This window comes from Carassius auratus, chromosome 10 (genome assembly GCF_003368295.1).
Source record: "Carassius auratus strain Wakin chromosome 10, ASM336829v1, whole genome shotgun sequence".
NCBI lineage: Eukaryota > Metazoa > Chordata > Actinopteri > Cypriniformes > Cyprinidae > Carassius > Carassius auratus.
Genome location: NC_039252.1, coordinates 7,640,542 through 7,667,523, shown reverse-complemented (window position 1 = coordinate 7,667,523; position 26,982 = coordinate 7,640,542). Strand labels below are relative to the sequence as shown.

The 26,982-nt window shown below is 36.8% G+C and overlaps 1 protein-coding gene across 1 annotated transcript; it reads right to left on the bottom strand.

Annotated features, from left to right (window-relative positions):
* Positions 1-779: 779 nt before the first annotated feature.
* Positions 780-26,982, bottom strand: LOC113109697 (signal peptide peptidase-like 3). The gene is made up of 10 exons (XM_026273429.1): positions 26,507-26,982; positions 14,009-14,086; positions 10,958-11,049; positions 10,732-10,851; positions 10,502-10,580; positions 9,229-9,341; positions 9,001-9,107; positions 6,531-6,885; positions 4,921-5,030; positions 780-2,897 (listed from the first exon to the last, which is right to left on the bottom strand). Exons 1-10 carry the CDS (start codon positions 26,527-26,529, stop codon positions 2,826-2,828), a joined length of 1,149 nt encoding a protein of 382 aa, XP_026129214.1. The 5' UTR covers positions 26,530-26,982; the 3' UTR covers positions 780-2,825.

Below are 26,982 nucleotides of genomic sequence, written 5' to 3'. Positions count from 1 at the left end.
AACGCGCCGTAGCTCTGCAACAGTAAGCGTCTTAATGTACAAAAAGATAATTAAGAGGAGAAACGTCACAATCTCCTTGTGCAAAGGCAAATATGTACATTAATCATTCCCCAAACAGTTCAATTCAACATATTTGCGATAACGAGGTTTTCTTAGCAGACGAAACCTTACCTTTTACATTTAAAATTACGTGTAAACATATGCTCCTCTCAATCCAGTTAGATTGCGTGCTCTCCGGTTGAAGCTCTGTTGTTAGGCTCGTGATTATTGTGCACAGACTCTCTTGGTCTGTAAACCATTTCATGTGTGCGAAACAAACGGAGTGCGATTTTAATATTTAATGTCAGAACATGGAACCCGCAAATATGAGTAATTATATTAATAATAGCAGCAGCAGCAAAAACATGAATAAAAATAATATATATATATATATATTTTAACTATCTTAAATCTTTTAGGTCAACTAAATCAATATACAAGTACTTTGGAAATTAAACCGACTTTTAGAATTATGAATTTCATATAACTTACCAAAAAAAAAAAAAAATGTGTAAATGGCCAAATTATTGTTACGTTTATGTAACAAAATAAAAAACAATGTGTCATGACACGATCAAATATATATATATATATATATATATATATATATTTTTTTTTTTTTTGCACAGTGTATCAGCAGTCACGTCCTCTTTAGCATACAGCACTAACTAATAATAATAATAATAATAATAATAATAAAAGAAATGTTGTGTGGCTGCAGGAAATGAGACACTTATGCATACAGTTAGAGTCATGTTTATTTACAGCAGAATCCTGACTAAGAAGAAAGGGAAGGTTATAAGAGCTGAAATGTCTTCAGTACAGCTCATTTGGATCCACATTTCACTACACTTTTTTTAATTTATTTATTCAATTTTTTTTTATTTTTATACAGAATCCTTTTGGCTGTTAAAGTTGATCGGCCTCTACAGACAGGATGGACGACGGAGGAGAGGAAAAGACCGAAGTACAAAACGAAAACCCACTGCATTGGGGGGGGGGAAGTTGAGAAAAAAATACAAAAAATGGGATAAAACAAAATGCAATCTTCCATTTAAAAAAAAAATGACCATTAGAGTTTACGTTCAATGCAATCATCATTTATATTGTTTTTATTTTCCATGTAATGTCTTTTGTGGTTTGTGGGTAAAACAATGTCCATGATGCTCAGGTTAACAGTGTGCCACTGCCAGGCGAACGTTCATACTGAATATTCAGGCAACGCAGTGCCAACGTTAGCGCGAGGTCCAGGCCGGCCGCAGGGGTCAGAGCGGCCCGGTCTCATTGCCCCTCTCCGGTTCATAAACTCTCTTGTGCGACTCTTCGTCCTCGACCCCGTGTCTGCGTCTCAGTTTCAGAGCGTCACACTAGCGTGATTGCCCTGGAAAACGCAGCTTTGAAGAACGACACGCTGTACAATTGACATGCAAGGCCAGACGACTAACAGATTAAAAAATGGCTAACAACAGGTAAAAAAAAAAAAAAAGAAAAAAGAAAAACTCAAAAAGGACTGAGCCAGCAAAATGTATTATTTTCTACAACATTACACACACACACACACACGCTCTCAATCTTGAAACTGAATTCCAGTTCATCATTACGGAGCCAAATGGGCTAAAGGAATGACTACAAATGAAACCATTAATGCTTGAAATACTAGTGGAAAAAAATCGGCCAGTTTAAACAACAGACCTTAGTACAATCCTTAAACGTTTCCTTCCATTAGCACGGTAGAGCTCGCCTTCAGCAGTCCGTCCAGAGCCAGTGGAGGCATACATTCATACATCAACACAAACACGAATCACACACTCTTGTCTTCAATAGCCAAACTGAATGGCGCATGGTAATGAACTGTACATGAGAGGCAAAAAAAAAAAAGAAGTGACCTAGGCAGAGGAATTTAGGAGCGAAAAATGCACATTTTGAGATCTAAGAGTAACGAAATGAAAACGGGTTCCCGTTTAAATGCATTTTCGTTCACACACGCACATGATCTCACGCACACTTGCACCTCGACATGATAACCCCTAATACATGTGTACACATATATACATAGAGCTGTGCGCCCTCACAATTTATAATGCATCATTTCTGTATATGCCAAGAATAAAATCTTTCTAAATAAAATACGTTTCTGCGAAGGAGGGGCTGTTAGAGGGAATCTGGCGGGAGGGAGGTAGGGATGTGGGTTGGGTTTTATAAGGGAAAGAGGAAGAGAGAACGAGGGAAGGAAGGGGGAAAACGATGCTGTCCTCTATTGTGTGCTGGTCCCTTACAGAGTCATCGTCATCCCAAGCTGTGGCAGAATCTAGGTTCCTCGTCCACAGTTCATTTAGAGCAGGAAATAAGAAAGAGATCTCAGTCTGTAAATCCATAATGGTGCCAGATGGTACAAATGGAAACACACTTGGAGCTCAAAGGGGCTCCGGTTCACGTCCAGATGTCAAGCGATTAGGGAAAATGAATCCAGTGGAAGAGTAGAGAATGTGATGGGATAGAAGCAAGAGAGAGAAAGATGGTGTGACGAAGGTGGAATGGAAATGAGAAAGCAAACAGGTAGAGAAAAAAAAAAAAGATCAAGAGAGTTTGAATGGAGAAGAGAGGAGTGCATGAATCCATCTGGCAGTGAAGTCTGATGCAGCTGCTCATCCACTGGCTGGAGGATGACAACAGGAATGAGGGATGATGAGAAGACGAGTGCAGTTCCTCTCTTCCGACCTCTCGCCCTCTCTCTCCGGTGGGTGGGAACGGAGGGATGGTGGGAACTTGTGCTGGTCGGAGCAGCATCATACCTCCAGGAAGCGGGGGCTGCTGGACTTGGCGTGGAAGGGCTCGGACCACATGCGCCGCAGGTCCCCCTAAAAGACACGGGCAGAATTACCACCGCTTCACACCAAGAGTGAGTCTGTGTTAATAAACAGCCACATATTTAGAAGCTTCTCTCTGGATGGCCAATGAGTCTTTTATTAAATGTAAAAAAAGAAATGAAAATTGTAATGATAATAAACAGCAGTAATAAAAATGACTATAAATGACTAAAAAAAAATAATAGTAGTTTACAACATTACATTGTTGGTAACATGGAACCTGCAAGTAGTAGTAGTAGTAGTAGTTTTATTAGTAGTAGTAGTAGTAGTAGTAATGATAATATTAATAGTAGTAGTATTATTAATAGTAGTAGTAATAGTAGTTTTAGTAGTAGTAATAATAATAATAATAATAGTATTATTATTAGTAGAAGTAGTGGTAGTAATAGTAGTAGCAATAATAATAGTAGTAGTAGTATTAGTTAATGCACACAAATTATTTGAATAAAACAAAATATTATTTTTGATAAATTTTCATTTCATAAATCTATTTAAAGTACAAATAGAATAAAACTACTCTTTTGACAAAAATATATTATACATTCCAATTAATAATATATTTTATTATAAGTGTATAACAAAAAATCCTATCTACTATATCTGGTCTGAAATGTGTTTGATAAGATGAATAAAGTGCATGGTTTAATTATGCAGACTATTTGATTCGACTGACACGTGTGATAACACAATGTCCCAGTGTCCATCATTCCTGCACATACATTTGACCCATTAGCAGAGCATTAAGCTACACGCATATCAGAGCTCACAAATACGAGATATGGTCGGAGATTATTACAGTAAATGTCAGTGGGTTTGCAGCTGCATTACAGTAAGTTACAAAGAACTGTGACATTTCACTCAGCACACTTTCATGCGTCACAGAGGTTATAATTACAGGAGGCTTGTGCAAACAAATGTTTATGCATGAATATTGTTCTTCTATAAAACAGCACAGACCTGTGTAGATCTGTGCGGATATGATTACATCCTCATCTTGTTAACGCCTAGTCACACTTTCAATTTCCCAACAAGCACAAATCTTTATTTTGCCACACATTCTTTACTAGGTTGGCACAGCCATTGAGATTGTTATTAACGGTCATAAAAGTTTCAATGTTACATGTTAAACTGTGGAGAAGTTCTGATGAAAACAGCAAAACGTGCGGCTGTGTTTACGTCATCTATGATTACATCTGTTCAATTCATAAAGGTCACACCCCTCCAGACACACCCCTCACGATCAAACCAACCAAACTCAACCAACAACAAAAGACCTTATTTATACTCTCATAATACTGACAGCTATCCCAACCAGAATACAGGTCAACACAATTTAAACCACACACCTACATGGAAAAACAGTGGGAGCTTCAAGTTTCAGAAAATGGATTTGGAATTTCATTTTCTAATCCTAGTTTTCTTTTCCCTGTTATATTTTTTACAGATTTGAAAACTCATCTTGTTGATGTTTTTCACGTCTAACAAGTACTACAACATACCTTGTCAAAAAAAAGAAAGAAAAAAAAGAAAGGAAGTGCTTCGAGAGACAACATGTGCAAACGGATTAAAATAACATCCTATACATTTGACTTGGCATGAACGTTTCCACAAATGTTGTATAATTTATGGTTTCTATGGAAAAGGGAGGCCAGTTGCTATCGTGATGGCACACTCAGAACTTATGAGAATCTTACAACACATGCAAAACAAAACATCTGCCACAGTGAAAAGAAACCGAGTACTATTGAAGCTTCAATAAGAGGAATGTGAAGTACCCGCAGAGACGCACACAGGTGTGTGCGCTAGCACATGAATAATGTAGCCCAGCGTTACGGATCCGGCACACACCCTGCTCAAATAACCTGACAACGACTCGATGTCGTCTTCTGCATTGTTTCTGAGCAATGACGAAACGGCGAATTTCTATGAAATTAAGTTGACACCGTTATGAGATTCCTAGAAATGAGGCCCTAGCCCCCCATGGGGATTCTGGTGTTGGTGCAAACGGACGCACCTTCAGGTAGGCCATGGTGAGCAGAGGCAGCAGCGTGAAGGGCACCAGGTACAGGAGGGCAGGCTGGGCCGCGCGGTGAATACGGGAGGCCACGGTTGCAGTCAACAGACCTGAGATGGGAAGACAGCAGTATTTTTAGTATACTGTGCAAAAGTCTTAGGCCACTAGTATTTTTACCAGCACAAAATGGTTTCTAAGTCAGTTATGAAACTATAGCCTTTTGTCATGAGAAGTTTTGAAACCATTTGAATCAATATGAAACAACAGACACAAAGAACAACAGTTAGATGGATAGATGTAACAGAACGATGGAAGGACTGAACGAAGGACAGATGGAACAGCAGACAGAACAATAAGATGATGGACAGAAAGGGTTGAAGCAATGACAGACAGAGACAAAGAGAGATCGATAGAACTACAGAATGATAAATAGATGGACAGAAAGAAGCTGAGCTGGAAAGAGAGACGATAGACAGACTATTAGATGGAAAAACAGACAAATCAACAGACAGACAGATAATCACACCGGAGGAACCTTTTCATAATTCCTAGAACAACTTGAAGTTCCCATCTTTAAGTGTTCGCACTGCAGGGACCAGTAATGCATTTAGTTCCAAGAACTCTGTTTGGGGAAATAATTGAGCTCCTACTTCAGAAAAGAGTCTAAAACTGTTCTAGAGGAAATACCAGTGACGTAAGGGTACACCGATTGGCCAAACGCATACGAAACACCTGCTACACAGCATTTTTAAAAAGCCATGTAAAACTATTTACATCATGCAGGCTAGTTATTATAACCATGCTAGAACTATGCAGCGTGTAAGCGCCTACTATATAATATAGAATGACAGACATATGAATATATGATCCAGAAATGATTTATAAAATATATGAATATGAAAGATATATGACTAAACAATAGACAGATATATGAAACAACAGACATATCGAAAGGACAACAAATAGATGGATAGATGGGACAACAGATCAAAAGATGATAGATGGAATTACAGATCTAAAAAACTATAGATGGATAGATGAAACAATATACAGACTAGTGGTCGACCAATGTGTTTTTTGACAGCCGATACCGATATCTTGGAAAAGCAGGGGGGCTGATAGCCGATATAAAGCAGATTATTATTATTTATATAAATTATACGGCTAATGAGAAAGTATTATAATGCTTGCCTTTCTATAACTAATAGGCCTAATATTAAAGCAATCGTTATAATACTTTCCGTATACATTCATTTCTTTGTTTAACCGTTCTGATTATTAGACAAACTTCTATCAGTGTTAGACAGACGTGTTAACGATGACGACAAACAAAAAGAGTGTGAGCGATGTGCGCACTGAGGCACTGCCGCTCTCAACGTTGTCAAAATAAAAGTCCGGCGCGCCTCGAACTCATCGGCCAAGCAGAAAAACTTGGCATCCGATTCCGATATTTGAAAAATATCAGCCGATATATCAGTCAACCACTAATACAGACTGACAGAATATTACATAGATGAAATGACAGATTTAAATAACGATAAACAGACGAAGAATTGAAAGAGATCAAAAGATCAAAAAGTGTGTTGGGAAGATCCTGTTGCGAAACGCACCAACAAAGTAACCAATGAGGGTGCAGTGGAAGTAGGAAACCCGCTGCATGCGGCCGGACATGTTGACAGAACCGGGCACTTCTCCATTGGCCTGTTTCTTATAGTTGTCATATCGGAGAACGAAACATAGCAGCAGGCCCGGCATGACGATATCACCGATGCCCAGCATAGAGAAGTGGCTGCCGCTGGAGCTTGGGAACACCAGCTTTCCTGGCAGGGAGAGACGGGGGACGTCCCGTCCCATGCCGGGGCCAAGGTGCAGCTTGCGTGAGAGCACATCGAGGGGGTTGTCGGCGGGCTGCGTGGCCACCTTCACCATCACGTTGCTGTTGAAGATGTAGGCGGAGAAGAAGACCTGCAGGAGATGAGAGAGATGAGTCAGAGGACAGAGCAGCTTGCCTGCTGTTTTAAGACCGAGCTGAGAGAGAGTGATGTCAGGCTTGTGTAAGCGTGTTTGGAGTCATTTGAGACACTGACGAAAATGTCTCGACAGTCAGCATGGGGGTGGGATGGGGAACACATTTCAGAGTTGCAATTACATTATTTGATGTGATCTAGTGGACTAGCAACCAAAGGGTCACAGGTTTGCATTCAAATTCAAACTTAACCCCATATTGGTCCAGGTGCATTAGTCTACATAATAAAGCATCTGTTAAAAGACTACTCACAAGCAATTAAGGAAACAGCCTTTTTAGGATTACTTGAATACTTGTGAAACAATTTCATGAGCTGGAATTACATGTTTTATGGCACCAGCTGGGTGGAGTGGCATGGCAGTATATGATGACAAATCATACATGTGCATGACTTGCTTTAATTATTCGCACGTGAGAGAGACAACAAAAAAAAGCAAGATTTTGAAAATAAAATGCAGGATGTTTTCTGAACAAGTCAAGACGAGGAAGAACTTGTTACCGAGCAAAGCTTTGAATTCCTATAAAGCAACGCTCTGAAAGTAATATAGACTATAATGATGTAAGGTCTGCACGATTAATTGCAATACGGCTTAAATTAAGACATTAATTATTTCTAATTTTTTTTTTTTATAGCAGCTGTATATATATATATATATATATATATATATATATATATATATATATATAAAAACATACATACACACACACACACTTTTTTTAACTGAATAATAATAAAAAAATAAAAAAAAATAAGTAAGCTCAAATTATGTTTACAAAACTAATTTCAAGCACATAAAGTTGTTATTAAGCTTAAGTAGTGATGGTAGTAGTGAATTAGTGCCCTTCTGTATAATGAGTGTTCATTTTGTCACCCATTTTTTATTTAGTATTTTGAATTAGTCTTAGTCCTGTGTCAAATTTACTTTTTAGTTATCATATTTAGTTAATCTTGTCCTGTTTTGTTTGGTCAATTTTAGTCAACCTAATGTCTGAGCATTTTTGTTTAGTTTTATGGTTAAACTGAGAAATTATTTTTGCTCAATTATAATTGCAATTATTGTTATTTGAGATATTTATTTTTACATTCCAGTTATTGCACATTCACAGATGTTTACTTGACCTCATCTATTGCTCTGATTTATTAGAGGCTATTTACTAGAATACATTAATAAATTAACATCAAAAACTTAGACATGCGATCTCACAGTCTAAATTATTAAAACTGGTAAAAACAACCAAAAATCATTATAACCGTTATCCTAATAGTTAATTCCTAACAGTAATCAAAATTGAAATAATGTTTCTCTATTAAAACAATAGCAGTTGAGTAAGTGCATTTAATCAACAACTACCAGAAAATATATACTTTTAACAGAACAGCTCTGATTTGGGGATTTGAACTCTGATATCTGGCAACCGCAAACACGAAAGCTTGTGTAGTAGAGGCATGTTCAGCAGTCTAAATATTTTTCCTATTCGATCGAAAACAAACAGAGATTTTGGTATAGTTTTTTTTTTTTAAATACATTTTAGTGTTGTCTTTATATTTCATGTTGATACAGTCACAGTTATAGTCATCTATTGACTTTATTGTCATCTTGTTTTAGTCATGGGAAAAGAAAAAAAAGCTTGTCAACGAACATTTTTTATAATAGTTTTCGTTAACGAATTTAACACTTTTGGCATACACCAAGAGTAAAAAAAAAGTTAACTGAAAAAACAACAACTTGCATTTGATTATTAGAAAAACCTATAAAAAAAAAAAAAAGGCCAAACTAAATTATGTACATATGTATGGCTTTTTACTGGTAGACTGAGTTATGACATTTTTAAATAGAAATTACGGCATGCAATTAGAATGTAAATAGATGCGTCATGCCAACTTTAAGCAAAAACCTTTAGATAAGTGGTCTTTTAGGCCATACAACATGTCTAAACCTTAGTACTGGTTGTGTATAATAGGTTACTGTGCCAAATAATTCACACTTGGTGTGACATGAAGACTTGATGCCTATCCTTAGGAACCAGTGTGACTTGCTGCATTCATTGCTTACCCAGAACACATCATAGATGAGGAGGCCTGACAGCAGCAGGCACGACACCTTGAGACTAGGCAGTCGCACAAATGCAATCATGGCCACACAGAGCCCCATGGCAAGAGCTGCAGGAGATAAAAAACACACGATTCAGAGAAAAATACCACCGCACCATGAGGTAAAGCACAGGATGTGTTTATATTCTCTTCCTACACACAAACACAGAGTAACAGCATGCTGACGCACCGTCCATGAGCAGCCAGTGGCCCGTCAGCACCCAGATGAGAACCAGCATGACAGAGAGAGAAAACGACAGCAGCTCCGCCAACGTGAAGCGACCACAGCAGCCGAATGAGATCCTGGAGACAAGAGACACGCTGGCTCACATGCTGAATACACTAGCAAACACACGTCACTCGGCTGAGACATCAAGCTCTCTTTTTCACACCCCAGCATCTGATCTTTAACACTGCGGTCCATTAATACACAAGAGGATTGTTCCAAAGCAAACTGAACCGATTCAAGATTACACTGTGAGATTGAGTGAAGCCACGAGGAAAATCCCTGCCAACAAACAGGTCCATTGTCTGTGTCAAAAAGATTACTTTAAAAGCCAATTTTTGAGGATTCTGAGCATCAGCCAACAAATCTCTTTTAAGTGTTAATAACCTGGGTTGAGCCAAAAAAGCTATGCAAAAAGATTTTTATATAAACTGGGGTCCATATGTCTGAAACCACTTTTTTTAATTCACACCTGGAAATATAAAGTTTATGATCTAAAATTTGGATGTAAATTAAGGTTATTAATGCTATTTCTAGGTCACAATTCAAACTAAAAAACAAAAAATTGTGACTGTGTGCACTTCTGACCAACCTAACAAATGAAAAAAAGTGTTCAAAAAAAGTCCATACTTTGACATTTGTTACTGGAAAAGGATCACAATATTGATATTTGTAAATATGCAGTATTATATTATTTTGAAATATTCATTTTATTATTAAAAAAAAAAATTAATAAAAAAGTACCCCTGTCATAAGTTGGAAATGGGAAATGTATCCATATAATAAAAATAAAAGAAAATAATGAAAAAAAGTTACTTCATATTTTTTGCAAAAAGACAAACAAATAAAATATAAGATTTAATCATAGTCATCATTAAATGCTTTATATTAATATCTATTTTTATAATATATTAATGACAAACATAATATAATATAATATTTATATTAACATGTAATTATTTTATCATTTTAAATTATTATTTTAAAATGTAATTAAATAATTTCTATTATTATTTTAATTGTTTATTCCATTTAATACAAAAATGTTGGCATCAGCTATTCATCATAAGACTTCATATACACATGCTACTGAGGGACACAATTAAGGTTTCCTAAGTGAATGTCATAAGATTTTGATCTGAATAATTTGAATCCCAATGAGACACTGTTGACATATGAACGGAGGTAGCTGCAGTTAACCAGAAACCACCCTGACGAGTCTGTTAGCATTTCATACTTGGTCTGTGGGGAGCAGGGCCTGGTCAGATACTGGCACATCGGCAGCAGGAGAAATGCAAATGCGATGGTAGCTAGAACTGCGAAAAAAGAACAAAACAAACACAAAGAATTACGTAAATATTACTCGAGCAGATCACAGTGCAGTGACAGGCTGCGGCGTATGAACTAGGTCAGTGTGTGAGAAAGGAGCGGTGCAAGGTCACTGCTGTGTTTGTGTGCGGCACGTACCTGCAGTGCATATGGTGAACACCACCTGAACAGAGTCGAAGAAGAAAAACATGACGAGCAGAGACACGGAGGCTCCGATGGGCAAAAACAGCGCCTGTGTGGAGTCTATGGTCTGAATACCTGTGCAAATGCATGAGAGGATTCAGCTTCTGTTCAGAAGAGCACACTAACACACATCTTCATCTGTTTCTAGTGTGATTAATGAAGAGGTTAGTGGAGGACTCACTGTTGTTAGAGTTAGCATTGTTGAAGGAGCCAGTGTTGGTGGGGTTTCCATCTTTGTCCTTCTCCTGGTTCTCACAGTCCATGTTTAATGACCTGTGTGGACAGACACAGTTTACCCACAAACCTCGATTTCTCTGCACCCAACAGCAGGAAGAATTAGGATGCAGGAGTCTTACACTTGATATGATTGGTTTTGACAAGTCACAGACAGCATATATAATTTAAAGCAAATGAAAGATTGGGATGGCCAGTCTATATAATATAGACTGTACTGTTTTAGGCACATCTAACTTTCAAACTCCATGAGTATTAGAATTTGGCCACTTCAAATTTGGAAAGACATATGTTTCATTAGTTAAACGATTGACTACAAAATGCACAAAATGTATGACGCTGTAAATTACACTTCTACACCTCATAGATGAATTTTCTGTCACAACAAATGAATACAGGCCTATATCATCTGGAAAATGCCAACTAATTCATTCTAATAGATATTTGTACAAGACCCAGAGGAAAGATGCTTTTTTGCCGACCTAAGCCAGTACCTATTATTTTTATCCACTATATATTGAATTTTAATTTGTATCTCTTTTTAAGTAACTTTACATTTTTTTGTTTTTAAAGAGTAAGTCAATAAATCAAATGTTTAAAGGCAGATGTTCGCTCCTAAGTGAAAGCTGTTGAAATCAGACCATCAATCGTGGTTTTAAACGGCTATTTATGGTCAGAATAAACCAAACACCTTTTAATTATTTACTAGGGCCGGGACTTTAATGCGTTAATTGAGATTAATTAATTACACAAAAAATAACGAGTTAACTAAGATTAATTAATTACAGAAAAAAAATTCCCGCATTTTTAATAACTTATTTTTGCACCGCGGAACGTTTCTCACTGGATGAGTTTCGGCGGGACCGATTATACCGAAGCACCAACTAGCGTTCGCTTCGCATATCACTGCAGCACATCGAGCCTCAAGTATCACCTCATCGCAAAACATATAGCAGCTAGCGTGGACTTTACACTTTATGTTGAACTATGTATTATTTTGTTGGTGCAACAGTTTATGTTGAGCTCTTTATTGTTTTGGCCAAGGTTATTGAGAGTTGGACTTAGTATGTTATGGCCTCTGAAGCAACAGAGAGATGTTTTCTAATAGTCAGTGTTTCTAATGTTCTGAATGTAATTGACAGTATTGTGTTTTACTTACAAAACACTTTACAGAAGGTTCCAGCACCTATAAGCTTCCTGAATTTCTGAAATGTACTATTTCTAAATTGTTTCTAAATATGCTATTGCTACACTTCATGGCAAAAATTGCACTGGTCTGCTAGACTTGGTTGAACAAAAATAAACAATATTTTGTTGCTTAAGCTTATGTATTCAGTCTTTATTCAATGGTATACTATAAATCCATGTGAAAAAAAAATATACTTCTCACTGTTCTCAGGTCAAATATTTATATGCGATTAAAATGAGATTAATTTCGATTAATTAATTACAAAGCCTCCAATTAATTAGATTAATTTTTTAAATCGAGTCCCGGCCCTATTATTTACCTACTTTTTTTTCCTGAACAATATAAATCTCAACTTCCTAGTTCGAATGCGTAATATTGTTTCAAATATGAAACAGGTTTGTGTTGGCTGACTTTGGTGATGCATATCTTCAGCACAGTTTGCAGTGCAGGCTGCAAAACAAATATGAGCATATTTCTGATCTCTTAGTTATGCAGAGTTGACAGTAATGGTAGCTTGACTAGATCAATTTGGAAACCAAACGTTACTGATTAGTTTATAATTAGAAGGCATTCTTAACATTTTAACAAGCGACAGCAGCCACCAGCTAAAAAACTCGAGATATTTAGCAACATATTTTATGACATTCAATTCAACAATGCTCAGAAAAATAAGAGATTACCACATGACTATGTTTGTACATGTACAACACTCACATGATCTACAAAAACAAGATTTTGTGATAGTGTTGTCACGGTACCAAAATTTCAGTATTCGGTACCGATACCAGTGAAAATCCACGGTTCTCGGTACCAATTTCGGTACCCAAGCAAAACAAAAATATGCTAATTTTTTTTTTTTATTAGAATTAAAAAACTTTTTAGCACTAAAATAAAACCAATGCCATTCTTTATACTAATTTACAATTGAGTTTAAAGTTTTTCTACAAGTTATATAATTATGAAAAACATTAAACAAGTTTCACCCAAATTTAATTTGCCTTTTAATTTATGAAATTTAAACATTTGATTTTTGGTAAATAAAGAGGATTTGCTATTAAAATTAAAACATGGAAGAAATATTTTGTGATTTATTTCTTTAAAAAAATAAAAGTTTTATTTATTTTTTCAACAGTAGCAGCAGTATCACATACATTTAACTAAAGTAATATTTAGTAGCACAATGCCTTTATGTAAAAATGAACTTTTAATGAATGCATATTTGTCATTTTAACTGAACTTAAGACTGGTGGTGATGCTTAAGATATTGTAAAAAAAAAAAAATAAATAGTAATAGATCATATGAATTATTATTTAAAGATAATACTGCTACTAATTCTACTACCATACTAACAATATACAATGCACTATAGATTGATTCTACTGGGTTCATGAATATTAATCACGTTGTATGCATTCGGTCAAACTGATTTGATGAAATCAAAACAGGGACGGTAATAGATGAACGCCAGCCAATGAAATTGCCATTTGCGCATTAGCTCAAAATCCGGCATATCTTCTTCTTGTTCGATAAATAGGAATAATTCTAAATTAACTAAATGAACATTTTCATGACTGGATTTTGAGATTCCGTCCTCGTTTTCTGCTTCGCGGAAATCATAGCACTGTATGCGTCAAGAACCGGATTTGAACGGGACCTCGGTACTACCGGTACTTAAAGAAGCCTGGTACAGTCAAATTTACATTTTTTTTAGTACCGACTTGGTACTGAAGTACCGGGTTTTTGACAACACTATTTTGTGACAACCCAGCGCTGGTTTCAGGTCTGCAGTGGAAGAGATGAGAGCTTACCTGAAGCTGCCATAGACGATGAGGAGGATGGAGATGAGGAAGGTGGACACCTGGCTGGAGTCGACAAGGGAGTACGCCCTGAAAAGACAAAAGGAAGTTTCTTATTGTATGCCACAACAAAACAGCACAATGAAAGATGCGAGGTCGGATATGTCATACAACAGATACAAAGATAGTCACCCTGTGCGACCCTTCCTGGTTCAAACTATTCACGCCCAAGCTGTAACTTATTGATGCAAGTGGGCAGGTGGAACATGAATCAAAGCTCAGTCTGGTCCAGTTGTTAGAGAGCAGTGTATGAGAAACGTCTCGAGTTACACCATTCTCACCCTCCCCGAGCTCCGCCGAGCGTCTTTTGAGACCTGCGTTTGCCTTTTGTAAATAACAAGCTTGTAGAGAAAGAGGTCAGGCTGTATGTGCGGAGGTGACTCTTAAAATATGATTATAGTGAGCGGGCGACAGTTTGTTTGCTGGAAAAATAATGTGTGGCTGCGAACAAAAGCGGACTTGATTGTTTGCATTTATGAAAGTATGTATGAATAAGGAAAATGAGAGCGAGAAAAAGTAGGACGGAGTGCTGACCTTATCCTCAAACAACACTCTTTACTATGGACAACAAATGGCTTGAAGAAAAACTCATTAGCAGTCACACAGAAACCTAACCTCGGCTCTGAACGTAATGATCCTGAAACACAGGACAGACCTATACAGGGCTCCAGACCAACATTTGAGAGCAAGCTCTACAGACCTCTAGTACCTTATTTGGTAACACTGAAAAAGACATTTATTAATAATAAAAATAATATTAATATTTGTACATGTAACATTGATAATATTACATGTTTTGTCTCTTGGAATTACACATTTGACAGTAGAATCCATTCCAGATATATATTTATTTTCATTACTACGTCATGAACATTTATTTTCATTACTACTTTGTCCTATTTTACAGAAAGATAAAAAGTCTTAAAGGGTTAGTTCACCCAAAAATGAAAATTATGTCATTAATGACTCACCTTCATGTCATTCCAAACCCATAAGATGGAACACAGTTTAAGATATTTTAGATTTAGTCCGAGAGCTCTCAGTCCCTCCATTGAAACTGTGTGTACGGTATACTGTCCATGTCCAGAAAGGTAAGAAAAAACATCATCAAAGTAGTCCATGTGACATCAGAGGGTCAATTAGAATTTATTGAAGCATCAAAAATACATTTTGGTCCAAAAAAAAAAAAAAAAAAGTGACTTTTTTTGTCAATTTTAGTTCGAAAATCCATTGCACAATCGATCGGACCAACCAAAAAAAGTTTCGAAAATGAAAATAGGGAATCGATTTTAACCAAATATGTACACTATTCATTTTTAAATAAGTAAACAATTAAAAAATATAGATGTAACAAAACTCACAAATAAGCAGAAAAGAAAATAAAGAATTCCTAAAGTGCAGTATGCCTTGCGAAAGCTAGACAGAAAATACCAGCAATTTACGTGCCTATAGTGACGTTGAAAGCGATCTCTTATGCTGCGTTCACACCAAACGCGAATACAGCATCTGGCGCGAATTATTTCAATGTTAAGTCAATGTAAAGTTGCGTTTACTTGTGTCTGGAGGTCTCGCGGCTAGGTAGACGGGTATTCGCCTTATTCGCGCATCTAGTTACAGGAAATTCTGAGTTATGAAAAGGACCATAGCAAGCTGACAGCGACCGGCTTATGTGGTGGAAAATTGGCAGTAATACCCCCACCTTGCGCAGCTGTACCCAAGTGTCCCTGTGACTTCAGTGCGGTCGGAGCGTGTTTTCTTTTTGAACAGTTGTTCGAAATGGATTGAATCATTATTTAAAATAATCTTGGAGATTTTCGAATTGCCTAAATCATAAATTATTTTATTATGGCAGCCATCCCCTGTGCATATATATTTTTTTGAGAACGTTGCATTCCTGTTGCTGTTTAGTAAAACAACAAATTAGTAGTTGGGTCTTCACTGTGATCCTTTTAATGCCATCTAATGATTCAAGTTCTAAATATGCCGGAAAAGATTTTTTAGGTTAAAGAAATAGTGTTAGACTGTATGCTTTTTAGTGGGTGTCTTTTCTAAATCATTAAATAATTGTATGATTATGTCATTGTTTTTTGCTAATTAAACAGGACACATTCTTATGTATAGTTAAAAAAAATTAATCTGTATTAAACTTTTACTGTTTTGATGCTTGAAACCTTTTTCATCTTTGACCCATTAATACAAAACCCACAACAGCTTAATAACAAAAACTACGTACATTCCATTACTCTTAAGTCAACCTTATTTATTTTTTATAAAATTAGATATGAATATCCCCACATTTCTGCCACAATTCCATGGCTATGGTCTAGTGTTATAGTCTAGTGTTTTGTGAAATGAAAAGCCTTCTGGATTATTGTGACAGAGTGTTTTGAGAATGTCAGTGATGATTCGTCTGGCTTTAAACTAGTCACCGGTTTGTGGAGAAGTCTGCAGTGAACCCGAATGCTTTTAACTGGATCTGACAGTGCTGTTTAATACTGGTGAGACCGGTCAGTGAGTAAATGCATTTGCTCTGAGCTTGCACTGTTTTCTAGCCTGAGCTGATGGTCCATATGGTGCAGTTCAAACGTCTAAGACTTTTCATTCCACATTTGACCTGTTTGCCTTTTATTGTTTCTCATATGCAACAGATATGACCAGCAGTTAACAGTTAGTCAAATGGTTGTGGCAACGGTGCAAACTCTATAATAAAATCACACCAACAAGAAAAAAGGTGCAAAATGTGACAATACAGTCGCAGTACAGAGATACATTCTCTCTGCATATATTCAAACTGTAGAAGGGGATGAAAATGGAGGTGAAGATGATGAGGGGTGTTTGTGGACAAGGCTCAAAGACAGGCGTGAGGAACATGTGAAGGCCCTCAGAGGGCCGTCTGGCCCCTAAAACCCTATAAAACTGCTCAACCCAGCTCTGACCACCAGGAAGTGCTCACTGGGAAACAGAACCGCACATGTAAGACATGCATGTGGTTATCTAGCAATTTCCATTAAAAATTACTTTATTATCTTGAATTCCAGAGGTTAAATAGACTATTTACATAATTAGTGGTGTTTGCTAAGGAAAGAAAGGGCCTGACCAGAATATTATAGAGACTTGGGGTGACTCTTTTGACTTAGGCTAGTAAGCCACCACCCAGAAACACCCTAACAACTTAGAAACTACATCACGCCACTCAGATTTCCTTCTGCAGCATGCTTTTATTCTACATCTTAAGTGTGGTGAGACATACAAACAGACAATCATGTCAATGACAGACATTCAGAGTTTGACTCCAGTCAGACATTTCAGGACACTGCCTTCGCTGTTCTGTCCATAATCTAACAGCTGATAGTTGCTACAGAAAGTCCCTGTAAATACACAAGGGGGTGCTGGGAGGCAGAATGCTGCCTTACTGATGCATTTTTGCAAAAGCTGACTTAAATTATATAGTTAGGCCTACTACAGGCCGAAAATGCAAAAGGAACAAATGTTATAAATTAAGTGAGATTGCAAAATACAATACAACCAATACGCTAGAGATTTAATTTTATTATTATTATGAACAGTTTGATATACATGCTGATAAGTGGAATACACAGAGAGAGAAAAAGAAAATCACTGTCGTAATCAAATGTCCTTTCCTGAAATATTATATGCAGTACTTGACTATACTTTACAAAGTAGAACACTACTTTGAATTCAGTGTACTTGAAAAAATATTACTACAAATTGAGACAAAGGCATCTTCCACTACAATTAAAGTCTAGCACATTTCTTCTAAAAGCTAGCCCCTTTCCTGCATATTCAATCATCAGGGTCCAATTCATTCGCCTCTGAGTCAGACTGCTCAGTTAGCACATATATGTCTGAGTAACTTCACAGCCTATTGGCTGTAGATTGGCAGAAGTGGCATCATGCAACAGCTTTCAAGAGCAGACACTTCCCTCTCTACAGCTCACTACCTCATTTATCTTCCACAGCCACATCTGATCATCAATACCTTAAGATTTACACTGATTTGAATACACTTGGATTAGTTTGGTTACGAAAAGCGCTAAAGCCAAGCACACCTGTCAAAGCAAAGTTTCGCTTGAGGCACTTTTAGCAAATTCATGAAAATGGTGTCATTCAGGCTGACAAAACTGTCAACAAAACCGCCAGTAGGACCAATAATCCACTAGGCCATGACAGAAGTGTGGTGGTAAAAACCGCTCTGGCATATTACACAACGAGATCCTGTACTGGGCACTGCATTCAGCACTACATATAGGCTTTTTCTTGCTCTTAAATGCAATTCAGTGGTATGGTACTTCCTGAATAGCAAAATCCTATTTAAAGGGACAACAGCTGAGTGTGGGCCAAATGCAATGCAATATGACCATTTATAACATGGCTGTTTGCGGCAATAAGTGCATAAAACCTGACATCGCAGTAAACAATTCCATATAACAGCAATAGAAATAGACAGCTTAATAAGATACAGATTAGTAAGACCTGAAATGACTGGTGTTTTTGAGATATATCACAATTTTCTTAAACCATAAAATGTATATTGCTTTTTTAAATCGTCTAAGCTCCACATTCATTACTTGTCACTTTTCAGTGGCTTTTTGTACGTGGTTTACAGTATACGAACTGCAACTGCAGTCACCCTAGAGTAATCTAGGGTTAAGTGCTTTGCTTGAGGCTTTAACCGCTCAGCTGTCAGTCCATGTATTTCATCTTTAGTCTATCACTAGTTAGTCATCTTATGACATTTGTTATAAAAAACATTCATAGAAAGTTCAACAGTGCTTCCATCTGAACTTTCACAATTTAATACAAGGCTACTGTCATATTACTAAACAGATTACAATGATGTTTATACTGAACACATGCCGTCTACCTTAGGCCAAAACAAACAGATTCCCAGTGCTTCATTTCCACTTGAAGTCAACATGCATTCGCAAACAATTTCACTTCCATAAACTATTTGAGTGAAAAAAAAGATATATATAACGGTTAAAACGTCAAGATTTTATCCATTGGGGAATGATTCGGATGGTGTGGGTGTTTTATACCAGAATGGAGCCAGAACATGAAAATATTAGCAATGTCAAATAGGACAGTTGCGATAACAGCAACATCGCAATACCGCACTATTGATGAGCATAACCGCAGAAGAACGCAGCAACCGCAATATTTGCGGGTTTTCTTTTTTGTAAGGTTAAGACCTGTTCGATTTACACTTTGTGCATGTGTACTAAATATGAAATAAGTTAGTAACAATAACATAATATGCACCATGCTGATTTTTACAAAGGCTCTGTAGATTTGCACTTAAGCCTGAACAGACAGCGAATGAGCGAGAGATTGACTGAGCGCAAGCGATTACCTGCATCTGTCCTTCAGGCCGAGTAATGTATATTTGTTAAAATAATTTGTCATGTCCAAGGAAAGTGAAATCTCTGTTTAAGCATTGACCCTCTGCTGGTCAGCTGAGCCTTTTAAAGTAGCGCTCAAAGTTTAAATGATTTTAACAGCGTTTCATTACATCTCTCTTTGAATGAACCTGCATTTCTGAATGTGTAGCTGAATGAACGGTTTAAAGACTTACTCAAAGACAGTCTCTGGCTGCCACCTTTCAGCATCACAATGAAAGCCTGTCCAGAATGTGCAAGTGAAATATCAACAGGAAAAGTCTCTTGTCCAATCAGATTCGAGATTCAGCACTAACTATAGGCTAACAATAGCCTAATGAATTTATTGTCAGGTTTATGTTCTGTTATGCGGACTTATTTTGTCATTCGCTGTCATTATTTGTCATTCAAATAATTCATGCCATTTTGGCGCCGTTTAATGTGGAGTGACAGATCGCTGCTGTAGCATCTCAGTTCAACAGAAGCAGCAGCGCTAGCACTAGCACACGTGAATTAATTATCTCCTTCAGATTAATACCAGTTCAGCACAAAATAAACATGATTAAATATCAGAGGCAAGTTAAAAGAAAGAGTACAACTTTACAATATGTATCCTGTCTCATGTAATCAATCGCACCATATAATATATTCATTATAACTTTCACTGTACTTCGATGTTTAACTGATATTTTTTTATGACTGCCAAATAAATAAAATACATAATTCTGATAATAAAGAAATTCAAGTCTACAAAGGTTACATTATCACATCACATTCAGTCAATGTAACATCCAAATTATTTACGTATGCAATAACTGTCACAAACATTGATGACTTTTTTTCAGATTAAACATTACTTTTTCAACAGGCACATAGGACGAAAGTTCTCCAAGCCATACAATAGGCCTTGTGGTTCTTATGATTTCCATTGTATAGCTATACATTTCTTTGCTACTATCAGAGCCATCTTAACTAAACGTAAAATCTTCCTTTGATCAGGTTGAAGAATTGATTCATCCCCCAATAAGATAAATCTCGGGTCATATGGAAGCTTGACGTAATTTTGTCAATAGTTTGTATTAATTTTCTCCAATAAATTTTAAGTTCAGAACAATTCCAAAACATATGAAATAATGTACCTGTTTTACATCTAGGGCAATATTATGATTATGAATCACTGATCTGGTGTAATCTTTCAGGTGTATAATATACTCCATGTATAATATTGAACTGCATTAATCTGTCTACTATTAAATGAAAACCTTAAAGCACTTTCACAGGTGAGTTCCCAAGTATCTTGTTCAAAAGTACAGTCCAGATCTTTTGAGATTTTCATTTTCTTGAGAAAATTTTGCATGCGTACCTGATATATATGCAAAACTGTCGATATTGAATTGAATCAAATCGGGAATCGAATAAAATCTCAACCTTGTGAATGAGAATTGAATCGTGATCGTTCACAGTGGGAAAAGAAATTAGGGCTGGTCCGAAACCCATTTTTTGAGCTTCAAAGCTTCAGTAGTAATCAACATTCTTCTCTCTAATAAGCAAATATTCTGATCCAGCCCTAAAAGAAATACTATGGAAGTCAATGGGAACCACCAAATGTTTGATTACCAACAATCTTCAAAATATCTTATTTTATGTTCAACATAAGAAAGCTACTAAATGATGACAGAATTTTCATTTTTGAGTGAACTATCCCTTTAAGAAAGTAATTGCACAGAAAAAAACAACAGTTCAGTGCGTACTTTGTTTTGAAGTCACAGTTTGGTATGTTTTTGATACAGAAGAGATGAAAAAACTAAACATTTCATTCTGTGTTTTTTTATTTAATTTGAGTGAATTCCTGACTAGCCTCGGTCTTCATAAAAGTGGCTACAGCGCACTGTTTTTACTGCAGTCTCTGGTGTTGTAAAATAGGGGAAGAGATTTTTATGTGCTTCCACTTTTGGATGCAAAATATCTCTCTAAGTCAGAATTGTTGCACTGTCTATTTGACACACAAGCATATGTTGACGCTCCTTCAGCGAACTGTCAAGTTAAACGTATACTTGCTTTACTGTGAGTCGCAAAAAATACTCACACAACTTTCTAAAATTTTCTGAGAATATTAAATCTTAAAATGTCATGCACGGAGGAAAACATGTCTTAAATGCACTAAACATCTCATGCATCTGACAGATGGGCAAGCCGCAAACTCAGAAGTTAGTTTAAAGCACATCTCATGTTTAGATTTGTTTTGGAAAGCTTGGATTGAGTGCGTTTTCTGCAGCAGCTCTCTCGGTGTGCTCCATTATATTTTTAAGTATATTGATATAAACCGTATTGCCCATCCGAAGAAGAAACTCAGTTTAAAACTAAGTTCAGCAGACATGTGCTGCATTTATTCAGCTCTTTTTTTATGTTGCCTTAAAATCAAGCCACAGTTTCATCCACTTCAAGCAAATCAAGTGGCACATGCAATGCGACAATGTTGCATTACACAAGTTACCCGAGCTAAAATTAGCAGCATTCTTCTGAACTACACGCCTTACAACATGCATAATCACTGAAAATGTTAATGCACTGATAATCATAACTGCTGTTTTTCTGAAGAAGACTATGAGAAAGATATGCAAAAGACTATCAACAGGGCTGGGTTGAAAAATATAGATTTTAATAGATTCTCATTTTGATGAACTGATAAGGATTCTTAAATCCCAACAATCAACCTTTCAGTCTATGACCTTTTCGGTCAATGCATGTACAAAACTCACTAACATTAGTCTTGTGCCTCTGTTCCAATCCCGTACTTCAGATATGAAACAAGGCCTCCCTGCTTTCAAAATCAGTCAATTTTGTTAGAAAATTCAAAACAAGTAATCTTTTGAATCTCTGTGTCATGACAGATTGCTGAATGTCTCATATAATTGCTCAATGAGTGAACCACAGAAAGACGTCAAAACAGCTATATATATATATATATATATATATATATATATATATATATAAAAATAATAATAAATTAAGGTTGCACTTTCCACAGAAAACCCATTCAAAGACCACAGCTTGGTATTTAGCTAAAAAAAAAAAAAAAAAATTCTAGAGAGCAACACTATCTAAATATATGCATTATATGAAGTATTTTCTGATAGTTATATATATCTTTATTCAACCTGTTCTTCTATATTTAAAGCTTGAATATTGTTTGAATAAAGTACTCAACTTAATGTAAATGTTTTATACAAATCAGTTGTTAATTAACCTTTAATATTATAGTAACTCAGGAAATGACAGGGCTTCCTGTATGGTTTACAGCATTATCTGATGTATACTACCTGTCATGATACAATAATCAAATTAAACAAAGATTGTTACTTAATCAAATAATTGTGAAATGTGTTTCAATACCCAGTTTTATGTATCAAAACTTTTAACGTGAACCATTTCATCCCACTATTAGCTTACTAAGGCATTACATAAATGTTGGATACATGTTATTATGTCTTTGGCTTTCTAAAATTGCTGGTACTTGTGCATTGCTGTGGTGGGTGAATTTACTCCGCCAACCCCTATGGTGGGAGACCTGTCAAAAGTCTCAGATTGACATAAGAAAGCTGATGTATAGAAGCAAAAATGCACACTTGAATCGAAATAATTATATCTTCAAGTCAGACAAAATCAATAGGCGCTCGCTTTTCCACCCAAATTACCTGGAACAATTTGTGCCAGGAGCTTTTATGCCCCAGACCTGTTGCTACTGTGAAGATTAGGCAAATAGTCTGGTGATGTAGGTCTGCACGCGTTTCTCAATACCAGGTATGAAAATTTAGGACTTGCATCCTCGGTAGTTCGGACTTCACCAGTTCGACTCGGGGGTGTGATGTCTGCGATGACGCAAATCCGGTAATTCTGCGAACAGCAGCGTACTTGATAACTTTCTGAGGGGCAAATTTTTACCCTGAACTTTATTTAGATAATGGTTTCTGCAGCGGACTGCTGAAGTCCCTAGTTCCTGGGGAAAGTTCCTGCGGTGGAACGGGGCTAATGTGCACAGCAAAACACATGCATGTGCAGAGTTTTCACATTTCCAAGTCTGTGATATTTAATGTCTTAATATAAGAGACGTAACATAGATTTACCAGCCACTGTGGTTTCCCACTATCACCATAACCCTCGTAAACATTTAGCCAGTTCTACATCTAGACAAAGTGCATGAATAAAAAGCTCTGCTCATTTAATATCTCACTAGTTCAAAATTCATACTTTCTTTTCAAGTAAGCAGATCTTAAGACCTGAGATGTTGTAGATATCAAACAAACCTTTTAGGAAGCAAAAGTGGCTCACTGTAGTCAATGGTCTACTGCAATGTTGTCACACTTGTGTTCTGTGATCATTTGCTAAGCTTCAGATTACAGACGTATTCTAGGCAGAATTACCCATGGTTCGATTACGCAGAAAAATACAGTATTAAAAGGACTTAATTTATATGAAATATCAACCAAATTTTGTGCCCTTTTACACATACCAAGCTAATGCATTTTGAAAACTATTGATTAAAGTAGACGTAGACAATAGCCTATTAATGACAAAAGAGCTTGCTTAGTTGACATTGTTCGTTTAAATGGATTAGTGCAAGACAATTACTTGTTCACATACGGCCATGAGGTCAACAATTACATGCAAATTACTCAATCTACTCTAAAAATGAGAATGTGGCATGAGGTCACTGAATAAATATCAGCTGTTGTGTACATGTGTCTCATATATTTGCGTGCATTACAGTAGCAGGTAGGGCTGGTGCGAATACTTGTCATTTTTTGAGCTTCGTAGCTTTGGACGTAATCAAGACCGAATATTTGAAGCTTCAGGGGGAGGGGGCTGAACATATTCTTCTCTCTAATGCAGTCTACAAAATACAATACAGAATCTATATGCTGTCTGGATGTGGCGTAGCTGACAAATTCCCGACAGTAAACTGCGGCTGCGCTCTAATTATTACATACCGACTCAATTTTAAATGGTTTTCAATGGTCGCTTTGTCGCGTACCTTATAGACAGAATTTGGACAGATGTGGCACGACACAACAACTGTTGAATCCTGTGTAGACAGTGTAATAAAGGCAGGAATATCAGTTTGCCAGGTGTTAGAAATTTTATATATAACGCTTACAAATCATACAGAATTAGTTTTTTTTGAGAAAGTAAAAATGAACAAAGCTTCCTGTGAGGGTTAGGGTTAGGTGTAGGGTTTGTGAAGGATGATAGAATATACATTTTGTACAGTATAAAAACCATTACGCCTATGAGATGTCCCAGCTATGTGTGCGACTCAAAATTGAAAATCGAATGCCAACCCACCGAAAGAATATTCGAATAATCTGGTCCAGCCCTAGTAGCAGATATAAATCAGTGTTACAGTTCACTGATAAAGTCAAGTGTACTTCAACTGCTGCTTTAGTCAAGAACAACTGCAGGCAAATCATGGCTGACAACTTAAGATCAACAATACCATGACTCTTCAAGAAAAGTAAACATCATTCAATACTGCCCAGTCGAGATATTAGAGATGCAGACGGTTATGAACACATACACACCAGTCAAACTTCCTGGAAAGCCGTTTCATCGACTTGAGCTCAGATAACTAGATAAGTGAGAAAGTTATGAAAAGATTATCTCCTATCAGTTTCAGATATACAGACTCCACTTTTTATCTTATAAACACAATGATTAACTTCTGAACAGTATTTTCGAACTTTTATTGCAAATATATTTTAAGTAAGTTTTAAATAGATAATTATATAAACACAGTATATATATATATATATATATATATATATATATATATATATATATAAAATTGTAAAACGTACTATACAACAGAATATTGTAATAGCATGATTTAATCTAATAATGTATGCGTGCTAAATAGTAATATTATATTAAGTAATATCTGATTATAACAATTAACTTGTTTAAATATAATATAAACTGAAATATAAAAGTGTACTAAAAACTTAACATTACATAAAACTTATACAGTATATAACATTACATATACACAAATTTATCATTTTATATTATGTAATTTATAATATTAAACATGATATACAAATCAAATCGTGCAAATCATGATAAATGCACATATATTTAGAGAACTTCTTAATATAGGCCCAAAACTTGGCAGACATCAACTTGGTGGTCTAAAACATTTCACACATTTTCACAGTTTATCTCCAGCTTGATCTCAGTGAAACTGAACACCTGACACAGGTGAAAGAGTGAGGCATATGCTATCATTCAAATCAACCAAGAGTTAAAATGTGGGACTCATTTCACAAGAGTTGAATATCTTGTTTACACATTACACCCTGAATCTCTAAACCTAGAGTGCCGTCTACCTAGAGAGCATTTTAGGTCATCTCATTTAGAATTAGAATACGCCAAAACCGGTTGTCTGTGTAGTCAGCTTCCCTGGGCTTATAAAACACAGCCCGTGTCTTGCATATACACTGCTCTCTTCCTTAAAAGACTGGATTAGAGCAGCTAATGAGCTAAAGCACCGCAAGCACGACCCAATCTACGATTACCGGCTACTACAACACAGCTTCTAACGACAAACGACGAAATAATGATAAAAATCAAATGACATTATGATCATGTTTCAGATTGCACTGGTCGTGTTAGCACGTTAGCGCACTGCATTTCCCTTTGTGTCACCACAGAAGCAACCACATAAACACACACGCACACGACGGGAAATATGCGTTATTAATAGCAGAAGAATTGGTAAATAAATCATTTGTGAGGTAAAACGAATTAATTTAGTGGCTGGCTTGGTGGCGGTTGAGATTAAAACGCCAAACCGTATATAAGAGAGCTAATGGGCTAACGTTACATTAGACCCAAAATACGCCTCAGACCTATCACCTGAGCGCAATGCTGCCGTGTTAACATCGAAACTGAGGTAAAAGCACACCTTTTAGACGCTGACACTGGAAATACGAGAGTTAAAGCGCACTGAATATCAGTGTTTTGTGTCTGAATGGTAATATTTGCAGGCACTCACCAGGAGTAGCTCTGCTCCGCCATGTCCGTCAGTCAGTCAGTCAGGCAGCAGCTGAGGACTCGGGTTCGGCTCAAACGACGAGATTATCTCCTCCACAAGCTCACGATCTCGCCTTCTTCACTGAGCCCCCTCCGTTAACAACATGGCGATGTGTTTTCCTTCGGCAGCTCGCAGCAGAAATGACAATGATTGTGGCTGTGCTGCTAGTCGCGGCAAAGAAACAAAAGCAGTCCGGGGGAAAACCGAAACGTTTGGCTGACTTCAGCTGGCTGGCTGTCCTCGCAACAGGCCCCGCTTTCAAAGGCCCTCAGATGAGCTGCAAACCCATCTTGGGTGTGCATGCAGAGAGAGAGCTGTGTGTGATGATGGGTTCGTAATGGAAGCGCACGGATAGCTTTGTTTTCTGTGGCGAGCGCGCGACTGTCGCCTATGCCAGAGGAGTGCGCGTGCACGCGATTGCCCACACAGATGAGACT